The 21,731-nt window shown below is 35.1% G+C and overlaps 2 protein-coding genes across 3 annotated transcripts in view; one reads left to right on the forward strand and one right to left on the reverse strand.

The window, feature by feature from the left end:
* The first annotated feature begins 9,363 nt into the window (after window positions 1-9,363).
* On the forward strand, window positions 9,364-13,118 carry LOC131803874 (uncharacterized). Its single transcript, XM_059125678.1, has 2 exons — window positions 9,364-9,591; window positions 12,778-13,118. Exons 1-2 carry the CDS (start codon window positions 9,451-9,453, stop codon window positions 12,952-12,954), a joined length of 318 nt encoding a protein of 105 aa, XP_058981661.1. The 5' UTR covers window positions 9,364-9,450; the 3' UTR covers window positions 12,955-13,118.
* A 2,633-nt stretch (window positions 13,119-15,751) lies between these two features.
* Window positions 15,752-21,731, reverse strand: part of LOC131803902 (probable multidrug resistance-associated protein lethal(2)03659) — a 16,133-nt gene continuing 10,153 nt past the window's right edge. For both annotated transcript variants that reach the window (XM_059125791.1, XM_059125792.1), the window contains 4 exons: window positions 20,310-21,176; window positions 19,785-20,248; window positions 16,570-17,348; window positions 15,752-16,511 (listed from right to left, as the gene is read on the reverse strand). In XM_059125791.1, coding sequence (XP_058981774.1) covers window positions 16,056-16,511; window positions 16,570-17,348; window positions 19,785-20,248; window positions 20,310-21,176 — 2,566 coding nt within the window. In that variant the 3' untranslated portion in view covers window positions 15,752-16,055. The remainder of the gene's footprint in view (window positions 16,512-16,569; window positions 17,349-19,784; window positions 20,249-20,309; window positions 21,177-21,731) is intronic.

Raw genomic sequence — 21,731 nt, forward strand, 5'->3', positions numbered from 1 at the left:
GGTAGGAAGATCCATATATACTTTCCTATTTGGGAAATCAATATATCGAGGTGTTATATAATTTTTGGCCCAACCAAACTTATAATACCCCATAATAACACATAGTGTTGTAGGGTATAAAAAGCCAGAAGTTCGATATTTGTGTGTTTCGAATATCGCCTGTAAATAATGCTGGTATTTTTTTCACACAAGAGTAGTGTACCATTCTACCCTCTGTCCTAAACTCTAACTTCATACGAGATTTCGTGTTATGCCAAGAGGACATTCTGAATTGACAAAATTAGTCAAAATCCAGGTCCAGGTCCGGTCCAGCCATTTCTTCTTCATGTATACACATTGTATATACTTCGCTATATATATCCGATATATTTACTATGGGCATCTATGTAACGGTTAAAATTGACCTGTTTGTCTATTTTAAATTTGCCGGGATTAAAAATATTTGCGGTTTAATGGAAAATTTGACTTTTATTTAACATCAATGTTATGATCTATTTTACCGACTAAATATTACCCGATGACCATCAAAATTGGAAAGCTTCTGTCCAGACCTAAGCTCTAGCCCCATGCTAATTTCTGAGTCGATTGGTCTATAATTGCGACCTGCAGAGCAACTGCAAAATCAAGATTTTTCAGTTCTATAGTATGTGATCATCTCCAAAAGCAATATGCTTCTAATCTGGCCCTAGACCCACCTCCATTTTAAATTCCGTGAAGATCGGACTATAATTGCGACCTGTAGAGTGAAATTAACATAGACAGATGGACGGACGGACATATATAGCTAGAGCGACTCAGCTTGGCGAGATAGGAAGACTCATATATGCTTTCCTATGTGGGAAATCGATATTTTGAGGTATTAAATACTTTTTGACCCACTCAAACCTATAATATTTTGAGGTGTTACATAATTTTTGGCCCACTCAAACTTATAATACCCTCAACACACAGTGTTGTAGGGCGTAAAAAGTAATAGCACTGTACTAGCAAAAATTTTAAGCTAAATCTATTCGAAATTGTTATCAAAACCCTCGAAATAGGTTAAATCAGGAGGTACTTTTATATGGGCGTTTCTCCTATCCTATCAGCGGATACCCATCCGCTGATTTCAGCTATTTCCAGGGTCTTGGTCACATTTTACAATCGATTTTACCCTTACTATAATATAAAAGTACTTCCTAAATGTATTGTTCTCTGGAATTACCAAAATTTTGGGAATTTGAATGGGGCTATATTTGAGGGGGGTCTATATCACAATGTAGACCGACCTGATACATATTTTGTACAAATAATTCTTCGTGTAACCACTATGACTGCATCAAATTTAAACCTCTATCGTAACTTTTGCGGAGTATAGAGCAAAATATTTGAGTCCCCTTGTGTATAATAAAGCTATACAAAATGGACCTAAAAACGTTTGACCCGAAACCCCACTTCTGAGATTTTGATCTACCAATCGAATAATTACCCATGTGCAATTTGCCGCAGTGTAATTACTGACGATAGCGCATAGTCCCCGTATAGCCTTACATATAAGTTAAGGTTTCTTTAAAGGGTTCGGAAGAATTTATATCTCCTTTTCTTGCTAAATTTTCAATTCGCTCCACTTTTTTCTATAGTCCGTATATTAGAGTGTCTCTTCATCTTCGGTATTTCACTGATTGCAGTCCCAATGAATTTTGCATTTTGAGTTCTCATTGAATGGATAATTTCCATATCTAGTCAATTTTTTGGAGTTTTGGACCTTAGAAGCGATAGTAATTTATAAATTGAAATCCTGGCAATAAAACTTTATTTTAACTACCATAAATAAAATTTCATCGATTTATAAAAGTTATGGACCCCATAAAGTATGTTAAAGAGTAAAAATCTTTGTCGGTTAAATTATGTCCGCGAGCCCCTTCGTTCACCATTTGCAATTCCGTTTTTTATATTTTTTATGCAATTCAGGTTTCTATATTATTCTTATGATTGATATTACAGGGGGAATATATTTGTTCCCATTTAGATATAGCCTTCATATAATATTATCTTCTAATATTCGTTGACCAAATGTGCTCTAATTCAATTCCAATCCAATTTATGACTTATTTTCTATTCCCCAGTACCTCTGTATATTCATAACATCATCGTATTTAATTAAATTTTCAAACCTCAAGTATCAGTTTGATAATGGTCTTAGTAATATTTTCTAAATCAAAAGTAATTTAGAAATTATAACTTTTAGAAGGTGTTGTTGTGAGGTATTGCCAGAAGGTGTTGTCAATTTAACTATATCCGTCTGGAACCGAATCCGTTTCAGAACATTTGGAGTCGATCTACCGATGTCCGTCCTTCTGTCTGGCTGGTGCGCACGATAACTCTCGAAGGGAGTATCCGATTTGATCCAAACTTGGTACATCGTAAAATTCTTGTCAAACTTAGATCGATTTCGGAGATTGGCAATATCGGTCCACTCCTTCTGGTACCTGCCACACAAAATGTCGAAATATTCAAAGAAAATAATTTGTTGCACAGAGAGAGAAAGGATAATCCGATTTTGCTCAAATTTTGCGATTCCTAATATTTTCATCAGTGCTAGGTCAGGTGCGAAAATGGACAATATCGGTCCACTCCATCAGGGACCACTCCCCCACAAAGAGCCAAAATTTTGAATAATTACAACTCTTATAAAATGTGATGTAAGAGTCCGATAGTCTTCAATCTTCACACATCTCAATATATATATTAAGCCAAGGTCTGGTGTGAAATTGGAATGTATCGGTCCACTCCATCGAGTACCTCCCCCACAAAAGGTCGAAATTTCAAAAATTATTTTTTGCACAGAAAGAGAAACGATACTCCAATTTTGCTCGAACTTTGCAAATGCTAACATTTTCATCAGTGCTAGGTCAGGAGCGAAAATGGACAATATCGGTCCACTCCTTCAAGTACCTCCCAGACAAAGGATCAACATTTTGAATAATTACAACTCTTATAAAATATGATGTAAGAGTCCTATAGTCTTCAAATTTCACACATCCCAATAATTTTATTAGCCCAAAGTCGGGTTTGAAAATTGAATGTATCGGCCCATTCCTTCGGGTAACTCCCCCAAAAAAGGTTGAAATTTTCAAAAAAAAAATATTTTTTCTGCACATAAAGAGAAGCAATAAGAGAAGCAATTTTGCTCAAACTTTGCAAATCCTTATATTTGCGTCGAAAATCGACAATATCGGTCCACTCCATCAAGTACTTCCCCCACAAAGTGTCAAAATTTTGAATAATTACAACTCTTATAAAATCTGATGTAAGAGTCCGATTGTCTTCAAATTTCACACATCCCAATATTTTTATTAACCCAAGGTCTGGTGTTAAGAGGGAATACATCGGTCCACTCTTTTTGGTACCTCCCCCACAAAAGGTCAACATTTTCAAAAAATATATATTTAAATATAATTTTTGCACAGAAAGAGAAACGATTACCTGATTTTGCTCTAACTTTGCAAATCCTAATATTTGGGTCAGTGCTAGGTCAGGTGCTAAAATGGACAGTACCGGTCCACTCCATCAGTATCTCCCTCACAAAGGGTCAACATTTTGAATAATTATAACTCTTATAAAACGTGATGTAAGGATCCGAACGTCTTCAAATTTCACACATTCATATATTTTTATAAGCCCACGATCTGGTGTTAACATGGAATGTATCGGTCCACTCCTTCTGGTACCTCCCACACAAAGTGTCGAAATTTTGAATACCCATGAAGCTCATAAAACGCCAAATCCAAATCCGATTCCATTTAGACTTGGCACATCTCAATATTTCTATCAACACAAGATCTGTTACAAAGGTGGTATAGATCGAACAATTTCTTATGGTTCCTCCTCCATACATAGGGTTCAAGATTTTGAAAATGAAACCGCTCAAATAAATCGAAATAAGCATCCAACTCTCTTCTAATTTAACACATACAAATATTTTTGCTAACACAAGATCTGTTGTGAAGTTGATATACATCTGCGAACCCCTTCTGGTACCTCACCAACAAATGGTCACAATTTTCAATAATTTTTTATGTCATCAGTTTCGAAACAATTTAGCAATTCTTTACTACTTGCTATGCTCAAATATTTCTCTCAATAAGTAGCCTCATATGAATATGAAATTTATCGGAATTTATGATTTCGCATAAAATTGGACATAAGTATCTTTTCTTGTAATTTTGCCCAATATTTCGAACAATATTTTTTATTTGTATCAGATGATGTATAAAAATGGAATATTTCGGTAGACTCTAAAAATTATTACATATTTTCTTTTGGTTTTTCGTTTGGCTGGAGGTCAGAATTTAAAAAAAAAAAACAGACCAATTTGTTTTTTTATATTTTAATTTATTTTCCCGATATTTCGACAATCTGAAAAATAATTAAACTCTGACCTCAAGCCAAACGAAAAACGAGAAGAAAATATATTGATCAAAGGTCAACAATAACTATACAAATTATTACATATCTCATATAAAGTGAAGGAATGAGTTGACATAATCCATACCAGGAACGTTGGAATATTTATATCGCATTTTTGGGTCTGATACGAAATGGACAATACTGGCCTATTCCTTCGGAACCGGCTCCATAGAGTGTCAAACGTTTGAATAATTGTAACACTAGTCAAATATATTTCGATTATTTAATCGAACATAGTCTGAGGGTACATATCTGTCGGCAATACAGACTGATACTTTTTAACTTGTTTAACTTATTTTTGTTAACAAAGTTATTGTCTCGAAAAGTTCAATTGTAGCATTTTAATACATTTTATTTTGCAAAGTACTATTGTTACACCATCCCATTGGGATTTTCAATATCCCTTACAAAACATACCATTAAAATGTAATTATTTTCAAAACCAACTTTATTAGGCATTTCGCCCAACTGCTAATAGCACAAGTGTGAATATTTATTTTGTGTTTTTTCGTTGCTCAAATACTTTGTAAAGTTTGTTGTGTGATAAACCAATTTTTATTGAAAACGGAAAACTAACGAACCGGCTGCATGTTATTTAAGCGAAAGAGCAATCGAATAGAAGTTAAAACAAGTAAAAAACAGCCCTTCACCATTTGGAAGGAACTTGAAAAATTTCAAACAATCTCCGCAAACTACCGCTTAAATGAAAATTCTTATATAGATAGAAATGAAAATTCTTATACAATACGAAGACGCGGACCGGCTGTAGAACCCATTACGAACTTCAAATGCCAAATTTGAAACCACTCCGGTGAATAATGCCGCTAAAATCATAAAAATACCGATGTCGGGACGTACTGTTATATGGGAAATATACGAAAACGTAAACCTACATAAGATTTTTTTGTCATATGCTGTAGTACCCTTTCCGAACTTTAAATACGAAAATTATTACAATTGCGGTGAATAAGGTCGCACAAATCATAAAAATACCGAGTATTGGGAGGTACCGTCATATGGGGGCTATACGATGACGTGGACCTGCATAAAGAATTTTGTTCCATAGGTTGTAGTAGCCATTAAGATCTTCCAGTACGAAATTTCAAACGATGCCGGTGAAAAATGTTACTGAAATTATTAGAATACTGAATATCGGGAGGAACCCTTAATGGGGGCTGTACGAAGACGTGGAGCTGCACAGATAATTTTTTGTCATAGGCTGTAGTATCCATATCGAACTTCAAATACCAAATTTGAAACAGTTTCGGTAAATACTGTCGCTAAAATCATGAAAATACCAAATATCGGAAGATAGGGTTCTATGGGGGCTATACGAAAACGTGGACCGCCATGGCCCTTTTACTAACTTAACCTGCTTACTGGCAAACTATGCATGTATGCAAAATGTTAGCCTTCTATCTCAATTCGTTCGAAAGATAGCGTGATTACAACAGACAGACAAACGGACGGCGGACATCATAAGATCTTCTCAGAATTTTATGCTGATCCAGAAAATATATACTTTGTAGGGTCTATTATAAATATTTCGAGAAGTTACAAACGGAATGACAAAGTTAATATATCCTCCATAGAATGTTGAAGGGTATAATAATACTATTAGTAATAACAGTTTAAAACGGCATTTTCGTTTGGAATCTAATTTATTTTTTAAAATATTTGAGAGTCCCTCAGCTAAATTTTAGCCTTTGAAAGTTTTGCTCCACTAAAATTTGAATGGCCAAAAATATAGTTACCAAGGGAAAATAAAACAGCTCATCTTGTGTAAAGCTATACAGATCCTGGCCTGGCCTCGTCTGATGGTCATACCTATATAATATATTTTGTTCTAAATTTAATGATTTAAGAAATTGGATTAGATAATTTTTTGCCTCAATATTGGGCACGGAACCCAAATGTCACAAAAACAATAGATATAGTTAATGTGTGGCACGAATTGTACAACAGAAAGTGCAACGGTAAATTATGATGTTATGGATTCAGCTACTTGTCCTCAAACGCTGCTGCCTATTTGTAAATTCTCTAGTATTAATTACCCTCTTTTTCATGCAACACACAGATGCGGGTAATTCAATAAAATCATTTTTTATGAAAATTCAACATTTCTAATTTCATATTTTCCCCATAGTTGGCAATAGCCCCTTACCAGCAGCAGAATGCATTGGGAAGCATAAGATGCCTTTGAATGAAACAACTGTACGTATTGAAGAACGTCACTTTGAAGAATTCTCTTACAAAATTTTTCATGTACAACCGAAGCGGGCAAAATTTATTAATTACGACAATGTGCTCACAATCGAAGTAGATTATAGTGAAAATTCCCAACCGCCGACAATATACGGAGGACCATTGAAAGAATTGGGCAATTATAGCCTTATTCACATTAAATGGTATTGGCTTGAAAAAACTGATCCGATAAATGATTTTGATGGTATTTCATATCCAGCGGAATTTCATTTGGTTTTCCTTAATACAAAGTTAAATAACATTCGTCGATCGCATAATAAACCGAATGGCATTGTTATACTTGCATTTCCGTTTAAGGTAAGATGTAAAGGATTTAACTCATTGGTGTTATTTGTGTTATAATATTACATTTTATATATATACATGGTGAGATAAAAAACCAGTAAAGAAAGTCTTAAAGTCGGGCGGGGCCGACTTTATGATACCCTACACCACTTTGCTAATTTATTAGAGCTCCGCATAAAAATTAAAGTTATTATGGGAGAATTCAATCATACACGCTATGATTACAATTATAATTTAAAGTTCAAAGGACTGAACATGCCGAAGCATTCGTATCTTTTAAATTCGGACTTGTGTTGCACATTTGGTGCACAACTAATTTGAAATCGGACAAAGATATATGTGGGAGCTATATCCAAATCGGAGAAGATCTCCATAACATTTTGCAAAGATATTTCTGAGCTGTATTTGATATATTTCCCTGAATATCGTTGTTACGGAGTGCATATTACGGCTGTGGGTAACAAATATAACAAATCGGATGAACAGTATATATGGGAGCTATAGCTATATCTGAACCGATCTTCACCAAAATTAACATACTAGCTTCTAGACTAAATTCGGTCCTAAGTGCCAAATTCCATTTCCCATTTGGACAAATATTAGACGTTTGCTGCACAATAAAAGGTAAATCGAACGAACTTATATATGGGAGCTATATCCAAATCTGAACCGATCTCGATAAAATTTGGTACATATATTTCTAGGCTGTATTTGATATATTTCCCCAAATATTGTTGTTACAGAGTGCAGATTACGGCTGCGAAGGACAAAAATAACAAATCGGATGAACAATATATATGTGAGCTATAGCTATATCTGAACCGATTTCGATCAAATTTGGGATACTTATTTTCAGGTCCAATCTGATCGTACGTGCAAAAGTCCATACTATTCGAGCTGATATTACACGTTAGGTGCACAATAAAAGGCAAATCGGACGAAGCTATATATGGGAGCTATACCTAAATTTTGAGCGATTATCTCCAATTTCAATAGGGTTCGTCCTTGGGCAAAACAAATGATTTGTGCAAAAATTCATCTGGATAGGACAATAATTGCGAACTGTGCTTTGGTTACAAAAATACATGGCCAGACGGATGGACGGACATGTATAAATCGACTCAGAATGTGATTCTATGCTGATCATCAAAAGGAACTATGGGTCTATCTCGTTTCCTTTTGTCTGTTACAAACAAATGCACAAAGACATAATACCCTGACCACCTTGTGGTGTAGGGTATAAAAACTGCAACAGAGTCAAACGACATAATTTTTACATTTTGTAATTTTTGCAAAAAAAAAAAAAAAGTCGGAAATAGCATACAATTTTAGAATTAGTTTCGATTTGTTCCAATTTGCATGAATTATGGCCTTCAAACGGCCAAAGAAACCATCACACGCTGGGCCCATTCCCGCCAAAGCGATTACTTGACGTGATCGACACTTTGGAATTTTTTACTGCCAACCTTGCTTTCCAAAAAATACTCCAGACACAATAGTCCAACGAATTCGGGTATATACAGCGATATATATACAATATGTATATACAAAGGAAGGGGATGTTAGCTAGAATGCTTATATCTCGAGAATTGATGGACCTTTCCTCATTACGAAAATTTTCACAACGGTAGGGTCAGGCCTATTATTTTCAAAGATGTCCGCAATATATTTGGGAGTTGAAATGGACCAACAGTTAAAAATGTTTCTGATTTTGCAGCCGTTATAAAGGTCCAAAATAGAAACCAAAGGACACGAAATCTGGCATTAAGTTTGTGTTTAGGACAGCTGGTAGAATGGACCACTACTTTTGTGTGAAAAAATACCAATATGTTCATTCTACCGAAACGCTGAAAATAAATTACAGGCGATATCGATAATAAACACAAAAACGCGAACTTCTACATTTTTTACCGATTTCGTTATTGAATATCGTAGACAAGCAAATCATATACATTTAGAGATGATAGCAAAATATTTCGGGGTTCAAATGAACCAATAACAGAACAAAATTCCTGATCACACAATTGATGTCAATCGACACGCCTGAGAGAAGAATTAAGGACAGGGAAGAATTTCAGCATTTTGGATGACCATTGGATTATATTTAGCTGTAAAATGGAACACAACAGCTAACACCATGACGGAGTACGTAAATATTGGGCAAATGTCCCTGGTCAAAATGCTAAGGGTAATATTTGGGCAGTGCTCCGTGACATAATTTCAAAAGCGAAATCTTCAAAAATGGATTTGGACATAAAGAGGCCTGTATTTAATCTAATGGTCGGCCCCGCACTTCTATAGCCTTTGCTTACTTGTTTTAAAATTACTTTTCTTATTTCTTCTCCTTTTCAGGTGGTGGCACAAACCAAATCGGAATTTTTTAATGTTGTCACCCAACATGTACCACTGATACGGAAAGAAGATAACATCGTCAGTTTTCCTTTAAAGGCTATGCCATTATTAGAAGATATTGTGAAAACGAATCTAACGCTTTTCTACATGTACCATGGAACGGCTTTGGGCAAGGCTTGTATGAGCGATATTGTATTTTTTGATTTTTTCGCTTCACCCCTTGAAGTTGGTGTTGATTTGGTGGGTACTGAGGTGATATGAAAGTCCAATATCCTTAAATATTCGTCGTAGACCCCATAAAGTATATATATTCATAATCAGCATAAAATTCTAAGTTGACTTAACGATGTCCGTCTGTCTGTTGAAATCACGATAGAGCCCACATTATTTGACGGAGAGCGCCAAAATTTAGCAGAGCAATTTGTATTGTGTCTAGGATGATTGGTATTGAAAATGAGATATGTGGGTCCACGTTCTGATATGGTCCCCATATAACGGTATCTCCCGATATTCGGTATTTTGATGATTTATGCCACATTTTTTACGTATTTGTCTTAAAATTGGTATTTGTAGGTCATAATGGGTTCCAGCTCCGGTGATTTTAGCCACATTTTTTTACGGATTTCTCTAAAAAATGGTATTTGTTGGTCATAATGGGTTCCAGCTCCGGTGGCGAAACATTGCATGCATCGGTCCATGATTTGATATAGCCCCCATATAACGGTACCTCCCGATATTCGGTATTTTGATGGTTTTTGCCACATTTTTTCACTGATTTGGTCCTAGTTCGTGTGGCGAAACATTGTAATTATAGGTCCACGTTTTGGTATAGCACCCATATAACGGTACCTCCCGATATTCGGCATTTTAATGGTTTTTGCCATATTCCTTCTAATGTTTCCTTTACCCTAAATTGGAGGGTATTAAAAGTTTGGCCCGGCCGAACTTAATGTTTTTTACTTGCTAATGGGTGATATAGTTTTCAAAGCCATTTATTGTTTAAATGGTTCACAGTTGAAGAACGGTTGAAATTTGATTCAGACATTTATATTAGCCCTAGTATTTTTGATATTAAAAAGGGGAAATATCGGTCCACGTTTCAGTATCACCCCATAAAGTGTTACTTCCTGATTTTCGGTATTTTGAATCTTTTGGCCACAAATTTAAACCAAATCATGTGTAACTTGACATTTAGAGTTCTGTAATCTTGATTGCTCTAGTCTTTGGTGTAGGACCCATATTACTAGACCTCCAATTAATTCGGTATTTGAAACAACAACTAAAAATGTTCATGATTTTGCAGACGTTATAAAGGTCACAAATAGAAACCAAAGGACACGGAATCCCGCTTGAATTTAGAGTTTATGACAACAGGTAGAATGAACCACTATTTTTGTGCGAAAAAATACCAGCATTGCTTACAGGCGATGTCCGAAATACACAAAAGGCGAACTTCTGACGTATATAGCCAAATATCGTAGACAAGCAAATCATATAGATGAGTCTAAATTTGGAGATACAGAGGGGCCTCTTGCTTTTGGAGATGATCGAAAATATTTAGGGTTTCAAATGAACAAAAAACAGAAAAAAATTCCTGTTCACACAATTGAAGCCAATCGACACGCGCGAGAAGAGAGTTGAGGACTAGGAAGAATTCTAGCATTTTGGATGACCATTGGATTATATTTAACGGTGAAATGGACCACAGCAATTAACATCACGACGGAGTGCGTAAATATTGGGCAAATGTCTCTGGTGAAAATGTTGCGGGTAATATTTGGACAGTGCTCCGTGACATAATTTCAAAAGCGAAATATTCCAATATGGATTTGGTCATAAGGGGGCTTCTAAAATATTGTAGTGTTAAGTTCGGTAGGGCCGAATTTTTAATACCCTCTACCACTTCAAAGAAAAATTGAAAAATTGCCAAAAAAAATCCGTGGAAAACTCAATTCAAAAGGAAACTCGTTATGTGGGGGCTATACGAAGACTTGATTCAGCATCGGCTGTAGTACCCATTGCGAAATTTAAACCAATTCGCGTGAATAATCACCAAATCATCAATATACCAAATAATGAGAGGTGCCGCTGTATAAAGGCCATACGATATTGAGGAGCTATAAAGACAATTCTTTTCCAGGGAGAGAAGTATTAAGAGGGAACTCCTGGTGTGAATTTTCAGACAATTCCATTAAAATATGGCTAAAAACACCAAAATACCGAGTATCGGGAGGTAGGGTTTATAGGGGAATATATGATATTGTGAACTTCTTCCAGGGGGATAAAGTACTCAGGAGCAACTTCCTGTGTTAATTTAAAATATCAACAAAATACCTAATATCGGGGAATACCGTTGTATGGGGCCTATACGATAACGTGGACCAATATAGACAATTTTCTTCCAGGGGGGTAAAGTACTCAAAAAGAACTGGTGTTAGTTTTCAAACAGTTTCATTGCATAATGTAACAAAAAAAAAAAAAAAAAAACAAAATTCCGAATATTGGGAGTACAGGCTCTGCATGGGGGCTATACGATATCTTGAACCTATATTGACAATTCTCTTCCGGGGGAAAGAGTGGAATTTCAGACACTTTCATTGAAAAATGTAGCTTAAATCATAAAAATACCGATTATCTTAAATTCCGTGATATGAGGAATGTACGATACCGTGGGCCATTCTTTTCCGGAGGGTAAAGAACTCGAAATGATTTGTGTGGTTTTCAGACAGTTCCATTGAAAATTTTGGCCGCAATCATCAAAATAACGAATTTTAGGGGTTTACCGTTGTAAGGGGTCCTACACGATAGACCACGTAGACCAATATAACTCATCTTGACCTACCTGCAGACAAACTGATCTTATGCAAAATTATAGCTTCCTATCTTAATTCCTTTTGACTTCAACATACGGATGGACGGAAAGGGTTAAATCGTCTTAGGATTTTACGCTGATTTTACAGTGAGGTCCAAAATTAGTATTTCGATGAGTTACAAATGGAATGACGAACTTAATATACCATCCATACATTATATGCTGATTTTGTTGACGAATATAGCCAAATATCGTGGAAAAGCAAATCATATAGATGAGTCTAAATTTGGAGATACAGAGGGGCTTTTTGCTTTTGGAGATGATTGCAAAATATTTAGGGGTTCAAATTAATCAAAAACAGAAATGTTTTTCCGATCACACAATTGATGCCAGTCGACACGCCTGTGAAGAATGTTAAGGACAGGGAAGAATTCTAGCATTTTGGATGACCATTGAATTATATTTAGCTGTAAAAGCGAAATCTTCCAATATGGATTTTGTCATAAAGGGGCTTCTAAAATATTGTAGTGTTGTAGGGTATAACATAGTCGGCCCCGCACGACCATAGCCTTTGCTTACTTGTTTTAAATTAATATTTTCGTTTTTTATCATAGGTTCAACAAATGACATATCTGGAGACATATTTCGGCGAATCTCTGATGGAAAAAGTTGATACGTATGAAACCCCCAAGGGTATTGTTATCAAGTCAAATCCCTTTGCAGCTGCAGCAGATTTAATTAAAATGAATGCTATATCTACGATTATGTGTCTTATAATAGTAATTTTGTAAAAATATAATACATTAACATTGATCTTATCTTATGAGAAGTTTAAGCAAAATTGATTTTTTTCAATCGAGTGTAAACTCGACAAAACCACACAGCCGCAAAGAAGATTGAAAACATCAAAAACGGAGATTAAAAGAAACAAGTAAAAATCATTAATTTCCGTTGGGCGAACTTTTAATACCCTCCACCTCAGCGTAATGGAAACACTAGAACCAATTACGACCCACAAATACCAATTTTTAGACATATTCGTGGGAAAATGTGCCAACAATCAACAAAATACCGAATATCGGGAAGTACCGCCATATAGGGCTATACAAAAGCGTGGACCTATACATACAATATTTCGCCAACGGAGCTGGAACCTATTATGACCAACAAATACCATTTTTTAGAGAAATCCGTAAAAAAATGTGGCAAAAATCATCAAAATACCGAATATCGGGAGGTACCGTTATATGGGGGCTATACCAAAACGTGGACCTATAATTACAATGTTTCGCCACACGAACTAGGACCCATTGTGACCCACAAATACCAATTTTTAGACAAATCCGTGAAGAAATGTGGCAAAAAAACTAAAATACCGAATATCGGAAGGTACCTTCATATGGGGGCTATACCAAATCATGGACCCATACATGCAATGTTTCGCCACCGGAGATGGAAACCATTATGACCTTCAAATACCAATTTTCAGACAAATCCGTGAAAAAAATGTGGCATAAATCATCATAAATACCGAATATCGGGAGGTACCGTTATATGGGGACTGCACCAGAAAGTGGACCGATATATCTCATTTTCAATACCAACCATCCTAGACACAATGCAAATTGCTCTGCTAAATTTTGGCACTCTACGTCAAATAATGACACACAGACGGACAGACAGACATCATTAAATCGACTTAGAATTTTATGCTGATTATGAATATATATACTTTAGGGGGTCTACGACGAATATTTAAGGATGTTACAAACGGAATGACACAGTTAATATACCCTCCTTTCCAAGGTGGAGGGTATAAAAATGGAAAAATGGAAAGTTTTGAAATTGAAATTTCGCCTACAAATGCATGAGTCATCTATTATATACATATACCAATTGAACCCGGTGCGCTTCGCTACCCCTTGTATGAATTCAAAAATTTATATACGAATATATGTTGGTTAAAAGAAATAAATAAGAAATAAAACAAGTTCAAAAATTAAAAAAAAAAAAAATTATTGTAATACTTTTATGCGTAAATAAACAAATAGCTCGGCCTACCAACGAGTGAATATGACAGGAACAGCTGGCCATGAGAAAAGCAGGAACATGTCAAATTCACACGAAGGGTTTGTCCTTCGGATTTATTAATTTCATAGCAAATGCCAAGCGTGCAGGAAACTGCAATCTTTTGAAGATGAGAGGCATTTCTGTTGCTATTACAGAATTTGAGGTAGCAACATACCTCTCCGTAAAATCATATCCTCGATTGAATTGTTTTGTAGTTTTTTTTTACTCTTAGCCGAATACCATTGCAAAAGCGTTGTGGATCAATGTTTCTTAATAAAGTCATATCCCAATCTGAGCCGACTGCAATATAAATTTTACAAAATGTATTTTAAGACCAAAATCCGTCACACCTTACATATTTCATTGAAATCGGTGCTTCAAATATGTGAAATCGGCCGAGAATATATATACGAGAGCTTTATCCAAATCTTAAGCGATTTCCAATTCATTTGTCAAATATATTATTGTAACCAAATTCCGCCACACATTCTGAATTTTATTGGAAATGGTCATATATATGTGTTTGGTGCATAGCATACATGATATCGGCCGAAATATATATATGGGAGCAATACCTAAACCTCAATCGATTTCAACATAATTCTGCAAATTTTTTTGGATACCAGATTTCGTCTCTCTGGCCGAATTTCATTAGAATCGGACATACATATCACATTGGATGCATCAAATATGTAAAACTGGCCAAAAATTTAAATGGGAGCTATATCCAAATCTGGACCAATTTGTATATAATTTGACATTTTTTTTTTTAGTGGAATCGTCTTTGGTGCATCAAATTTTTGAAATCGATCGAAAATATATATGGAAGCAATATCTAAATCTGAACCGATTTCAATATAATCTGAATAATTTATTTTCTGGTCAAATCCCGTCACTCATTCTAATTCACATTGGAATCGTACGTACATATGATGTTTGGCGCGTCAAATAAACGAAATCGGTTGAAAATGTATATTTAAATCAGAACCGATTTCAATATGATTAAGCAAACAAATTTGTTAGACAAATTCCGTCAGACATTCCAAATTTCATTGGAATTGAACATTCATATCGTATTTGGAGCATCAAATAAACGAAATCGGTAGAAAACATATATGGGAGCTATATCTAAATCCGGACCGATTTCAATATAATTTTTCAAAATTTGTTTTTGTTTCAAATTTTTTTAGTTATTCCAAATTTGGAGACTGTATCTGTAATCGATTAATAGATATGTGCATGAACAATCTAATTTTTAGGAGGTACCTCCGATGCCAAGTGGATCGATCTCCAGTTCCAAGTGGAAATTCAAAAATGTTTATAGCCTATGTTACTTTCAGGCGATGTTGTAGTTTACTTGTAAAATTTCAGGAAAATCTGTTCAGCGGTTTTTGAGCCCATAAATTACAAACAAACAAGGAAACATACAAACATTTTCCTCTTTTATAGATAAATAGAAGATTTGCTTTAAATTTATATTTAGTCTTACTATTACTTTGAGTTCATTACAACTGAACGTTTAATTCACTTTCGTGGCTTTCTACCCAAATTTAAAGTGAATTTATTTTATTACTGAAACATAGACGGCCAACAGAGACAGAGTATACTAAAGGTCGAAAGAGACAAATTTAGCATAAGAAGGTTAAAAAACTAAAACTAAAAAAGGAATTATGTTTTCTTATCTTTGTAAAAATTTTTACGTATTGTTCACGTTATAACTTGTTTTGCTTCAAATTCATTTTTACAACAAATCGGAAAATAAATTGTCCGTTTTCCTGTTTCGATTCCCAAGACATTCCGACTTGCGGTCACTACACCATTACTATTGGTGCTTTTTGCTTTGTGAGTTTTTCTCATGTGCCTTTTGGGCAACTTGGAATAAATTCTCAAATGTCGCCTGGCCCGTCTGCTTTACCATTCCCAAGAAAATGCCCACCTTTGATTCACTCAGCAATTCATAGGGTGAACCAAATTCCACCGCTCGACCAGCATCCATGACCAACACCTTATCAGAATCCATGACGGTATGCAGGCGATGGGCTATCGTGAGTACGGTGCAATTTTGGAATTTATGACGTATGGTAGTTTGAATGAGGGCATCCGTCTGGGGATCTACATTGGCGGTGGCTTCATCCATGACGAGGATGCGATTTTCACGTAGAATGGCACGGGCCAGGCAGACCAACTGGCGCTGGCCCACACTGAAATTGGTGCCACCCTCCGAGATTTTGGCATGTAGGCCATTGGGCATGTCGGCAACAACTTGTTTGAGTTTGACCTAGAATACCAAATAAATAATTTTATTACAATTCGATTTAATTAAAATAAAAAAATACCTCTTCCAAGGCCTCCCACAGTTTGGCATCGGAATACTCATCGAATGGATCCAAATTGTAGCGCATGGTACCCGAAAACAACACCGGTTCCTGAGGTATAATTGAAATTTTCGATCTCAAATCATGCAGACCCATATCCTGGGTATCCCTCTTATCAATGACAATTGAACCATCATTGTAAGACAAACGGAAAAGGGCATTAATCAAAGACGACTTGCCAGCACCTGTCCGGCCCACAATTCCCACTTTATCGCATGGTTGTATATTGAAATTCAATGATTTCAAAACATATTCCGATTTGGGATCGGGGGCATAACGCAGGCTCAAATTGTCGAAGGTAATTTTACCCTCCTCGGGCCATGATTTGGGTGGTTTCTTATTGGGCTCGGATTCAAGTTCTCCCTCTGGTTCAATGCTCTCATATTCCACAACACGTTCCACAGATGTCATGGTGTTTTCCATCTCGGCCGACTGACGCATACCCCATTGTACCATGCCGGTTAAACCCATTGCTTGCGTAATGGCCAAGCCAACATCACCTCCATTCTCTGGGGAGAAAAGCAGGAAGCTCAAAGTAATGATTGCAAGGTAGAGAACACAACAACAATCTAGCCAATAGCCAAAGGCACGACTTGTCGTCAAGAACATATAGTAGCCGGAGCTGTGCATGTCTTGATAGTTGTCGAATTCATGTATGAGTATGTCCTGGGCTTGGAAGGCTCGTATTGTGGCAAGGCCATTCAATGATGCTCCCAAGTGGGTGTAAATCGGCGAACGAGCTGGAAATATAAAAGAAATAATTATAAGCAATTATATAGGTTTTTGCGTCAAATAAAAATCTCTATCTGCATTAAAACAATACTAATAAAAATAATTTTAAATCTATCCGTTAAATCAGTAATAGAGCTTAAATTGGATTATAATCAGAAATTCAATTTTATTCCATCGATATTTCTGAAGAATATCACTAACACATCCACACTTAATTTAGTGGGCGTCGCAGATAAATATTATAAAAAATTTTTGATAGTCCTTGAAAACATATTTTTTATGAATCCACGTTTCGATGGCTGATAGTCTTTGAAAAAACTATTTTTTTAAGAATTCACGTTTCGATGGCTGATAGTTTTTGAAGAACTCTTTTTTATGAATCCACGTTTAGTCGCTGATAGTCCTTGAAAAAATATTTTTTTATGATAGTCCTTAAAAAAATATTTTTTTTTTATGAATCCACGTTTCAATGGCTGATAGTCCTTGAAAAAATAATTTTTTTTATGAATCCACGTTTCAATGGCTGATAGTCCTTGAAAAATATTTTTTTTTATGAATCCACGTTTCAATGGCTGATAGTCCTTGAAAAAATATTTTTATTTTATGAATCCACGTTTCAATGGCTGATAGTCCTTGAAGAAATTATTTTTTTATGAATCCACGTTTTATAAAAAAAAAATTTTTATGAATCCATGTTTCAATGGCTGATAGTCCTTGAAAAAAATATTTTTTTATGAATCCACGTTTTAATGGCTGAAAGTCCTTGAAAAATTTTTTTTTTATTAATCCACGTTTCAATGGCTAAAAGTCCTTGAAAAAATATTTTTTTTTATGAATCCACGTTTAGGTAGCTGAAAAAATATTTTTTTATGAATTCGCGTTTTAATGGCTGATAGTCCTTGAAAAAATAATTTTTTTATGAATCCACGTTTAGGTCGCTGATAGTCCTTGAAAAAATATTTTTTTATGAATCTACGTTTCAATGGCTGATAGTCCTTGAAAAAATAATTTTTTATGAATCCACATTTCATTGGCTGATAGTTCTTGAAAAAATAACATTTTTATGAATCCACGTTTAGGTCGCTGATAGTCTTTGAAAAAATATTTTTTTATGATAGTCCTTGAAAAAATAATTTTTTTATGAATCCGCGTTAAGGTCGCTGATAGTCCTTTGAAAAAATATTTTTTTATGAATCCACGTTTAAGTCGCTGATAGTCATTGAAAAAATATTTTTTTATGAATTCACGTTTCAATGGCTGATAGTCCTTGAAAAAAATATTTTTTTTATAAATCCACGTTTCAATGGCTGATAGTCCTTGAAAAAATATTTTTTTTATGAATCCGCGTTAAGGTCGCTGATAGTCCTTTGAAAAAATATTTTTTTATGAATCCACGTTTAAGTCGCTGATAGTCATTGAAAAAATATTTTTTTATGAATTCACGTTTCAATGGCTGATAGTCCTTGAAAAAATATTTTTTTATGAATCCACGTTTAAGTCGCTGATAGTCATTGAAAAAATATTTTTTTATAAATCCAAATTTCGATGGCTAATAGTCCTTGATTTTTTTTTATAAATCCACGTTTCGATGGATGATATTCCTTAAAAAAATATTTTTTTATGAATCCAAGTTTCGATGGATGATAGTACTTGAAAAAATAATTTTTTTCTTGAATTTTTTTTTATGAATCCACGTTTAGGTCGCTGATAGTCCTTGAAAAAATATTTTTTATGACTCCATGTTTCGATGGTTGATAGTCTTTGATAAAATATTTTTTGTAAATCCACGTTTCGATGGATGATAGTTCTTGAAAAATTATTTTTATAAATCCACGTTTCGATGGATCGATGGATATGAATCCAAGTTTCGATGGATGATAGTCCTTGAAAAAATATTTTTTTTATGAATCCACGTTTCGATGGGTGATAGTCCTTGAAAATATATTTTTTTATAAATCAATATTACGTTGCTGATAGTCCTTGAAAAAATATTTTTTTATTAATCCACATTTAGATCGCTAATAGTCCTTGAAAAAATATTGTTTGTAAATCCACGTTTGATATTCCTTGAAAAGATATTTTTGTAAATCCACGTATAGATTGCATATAGTCACTAATGAAATATTTGAAAAAAATTGCTGACAGTCCTTGAAAAATACTTTTTTTAAATTTGCGTACAGATTTAAGAACTTATAGACCTTAAAAATATTTCTTGCATATAATTCTGGTAATTATTGAAAAGAAAATTTTAAAGAAAGTCCTTAAAACATGTTTTCTGAAATATCTCCTATAGGTTACTGGAAATCCTTGAAAAATATTTTTTTTTCTAAAAAACAATTTTTTGTGCTTTGATAAGTGATAGTCTTAAAATTAATGTTTTTTTTTTTTTTTTTAATTTATGTCGATAGTTTTTCATGATGAAAAATTTGAATTCTCATACTCACTTATGGCCTCCAGACGCTTGACATCACGCGATGTCTTCAAGTAGAACGAACGCAAAAAGTAGAAAATGACGAACATTATAACTGTGGCCAAAATATTCCAAGGATTAATAATAGCCAGGATTATCACAATACCCAATAAGCCCAAAAAGATTTGTATAACATCCATCATGACTTGTGGCAATATTTCATCCACCTGACCCATATCCTTGGAGAAACGATTTAAAATGCGACCCGATGGATTTGTATTGAAGAAATACATGCTGGTACGCGTTACACTGACAAACATATCATTATGGAGTCGTGTCGAGGACTTCGAGGCCAAATTGAAGAACATAAAACTGCGCAGCATGGCTACAATGATGATGGCCACATTAATAGAAGAGAAAATATAAATATCCACGGGATCAGTTTGGATTTCTGCGCGAGCATCGACTTCGTGCAACTTGTTTTCATTTTTGTTGACCCTAGGAAAAAAGAAGGAAATTTGGACAATTATAAAACATTCAAATTATTTTCTAAACTTACCAATAAGACAAGAAATAATCACCACCCGAACCAATTGCCTGGGTGCCAACACACAGTATTACCATTATTGCCAAGGTTATATAGCTACCACCACTACTAAAATATTTCGCATACAATTTCCAACCGATTTCTCCATGTTCTCTGGATTCTTCCACTTGCTTGGGCGCCACTTCCTGTACTGACTCCACCGTCGAGGCAAAAGAGGTAACACTTGTATGTCGTTGTCTACTATTTTGACGTTTCATTTTTTGAACATCTCGATCATCATCAATTTTACCATCGGAGTTCTCTTTCGCTTCGTTTTGCTCCTTCTCATCATCACCATTGCTCAGCAATAGTTGAGCATAATCAAAACCACTTTGACGCATCGATTCATAGGTGCCCACAGCTCTTAACTGTCCCTTATCCAAGATGACTATGACATCAGCTTGTTCCAAAAACTGCAGCTGATGGGTAACGAGAACAACGGTGCGATCACGTAAATACTGACGCATACATTGATCGAAAAGATGGCGCCCAACGTGTGTATCCACTGCAGAGAGTGGATCGTCTAACAGGTAAATATCCGCCTGACGATAAACAGCTCGTGCCAAATTTATACGAGCCTTCTGACCACCCGACAATGAGGCACCACGTTCCCCCACAATGGTCTTGTCTCCATAGGGCAGTAGCTCAAAATCTCTTTCCAGGGCACATTTCTTCACTGTCAAGTTGTAACGTTTCTTGTCCATCGGTTGACCGAAAAGTATGTTTTGACGTACTGTCCCAGTGAAGAGCCAAGGTTCTTGTGAGGCATAGGAAACAGTTCCATTAACTGTGATGGAACCCGATGAGGGTTGTAACTCTCCGAGTATGGATTGTATTAATCTGAATTAAAGGTGGAAACAGTTGTAATTTTGGTCATTTTGAATACGGACTAAAATAGGGTAGAATTCTCGAAATCTATAATGCGAATTTTGAAATTTGTGTGCGGTATTTGATCGATAAGAGCTAGAACTATGCATACGACTCACTCTTTATATATGAAGTCCAGTGTGAGCTCAGCCAGAGATATAGCTCAGTCATAATTATAACGAATTTAAATAAAGCGAAATTAATACATGAAAGCTACGAAAATTCTATGCTAACTAAGCAGCATAAATGGATAAGAGCTAAAATTTTAAATGGTGAAGATAGTTCCCCAAAGGAACATGAACTTTGATTTTTCGCTTGGAGTCTCTCCTTGTCTAGATTTTTGAACGAAACGGCTTTTGGGAGAAACGGCTCCTGATTTTTGGCATTTTGAATGTTTTGGCACCAATTTTTAACCAAATCTGTGGTATTCTAAACCTCCAATATAGTCCAATTTTAGAGATTTTGGTATCGACAAATTTGGCCATTAACCAAGTTTCCATATGTTATAGTTTTTACTTGTTTTCCCTA

Source organism: Musca domestica, unplaced genomic scaffold, assembly GCF_030504385.1.
Source record: "Musca domestica strain aabys unplaced genomic scaffold, Musca_domestica.polishedcontigs.V.1.1 35, whole genome shotgun sequence".
Lineage (NCBI taxonomy): Eukaryota > Metazoa > Arthropoda > Insecta > Diptera > Muscidae > Musca > Musca domestica.

Coding starts and splice junctions, on each gene's coding strand:
- LOC131803874 (XM_059125678.1), top strand. CDS start 9,451: ATGCCATTATTAGAAGATATTGTGAAAACGAATCTAACGCTTTTCTAC. Junction 9,592..12,777: donor TTGAAGTTGGTGTTGATTTG/GTGGGTACTGAG, acceptor TTTTTATCATAG/GTTCAACAAATGACATATCT.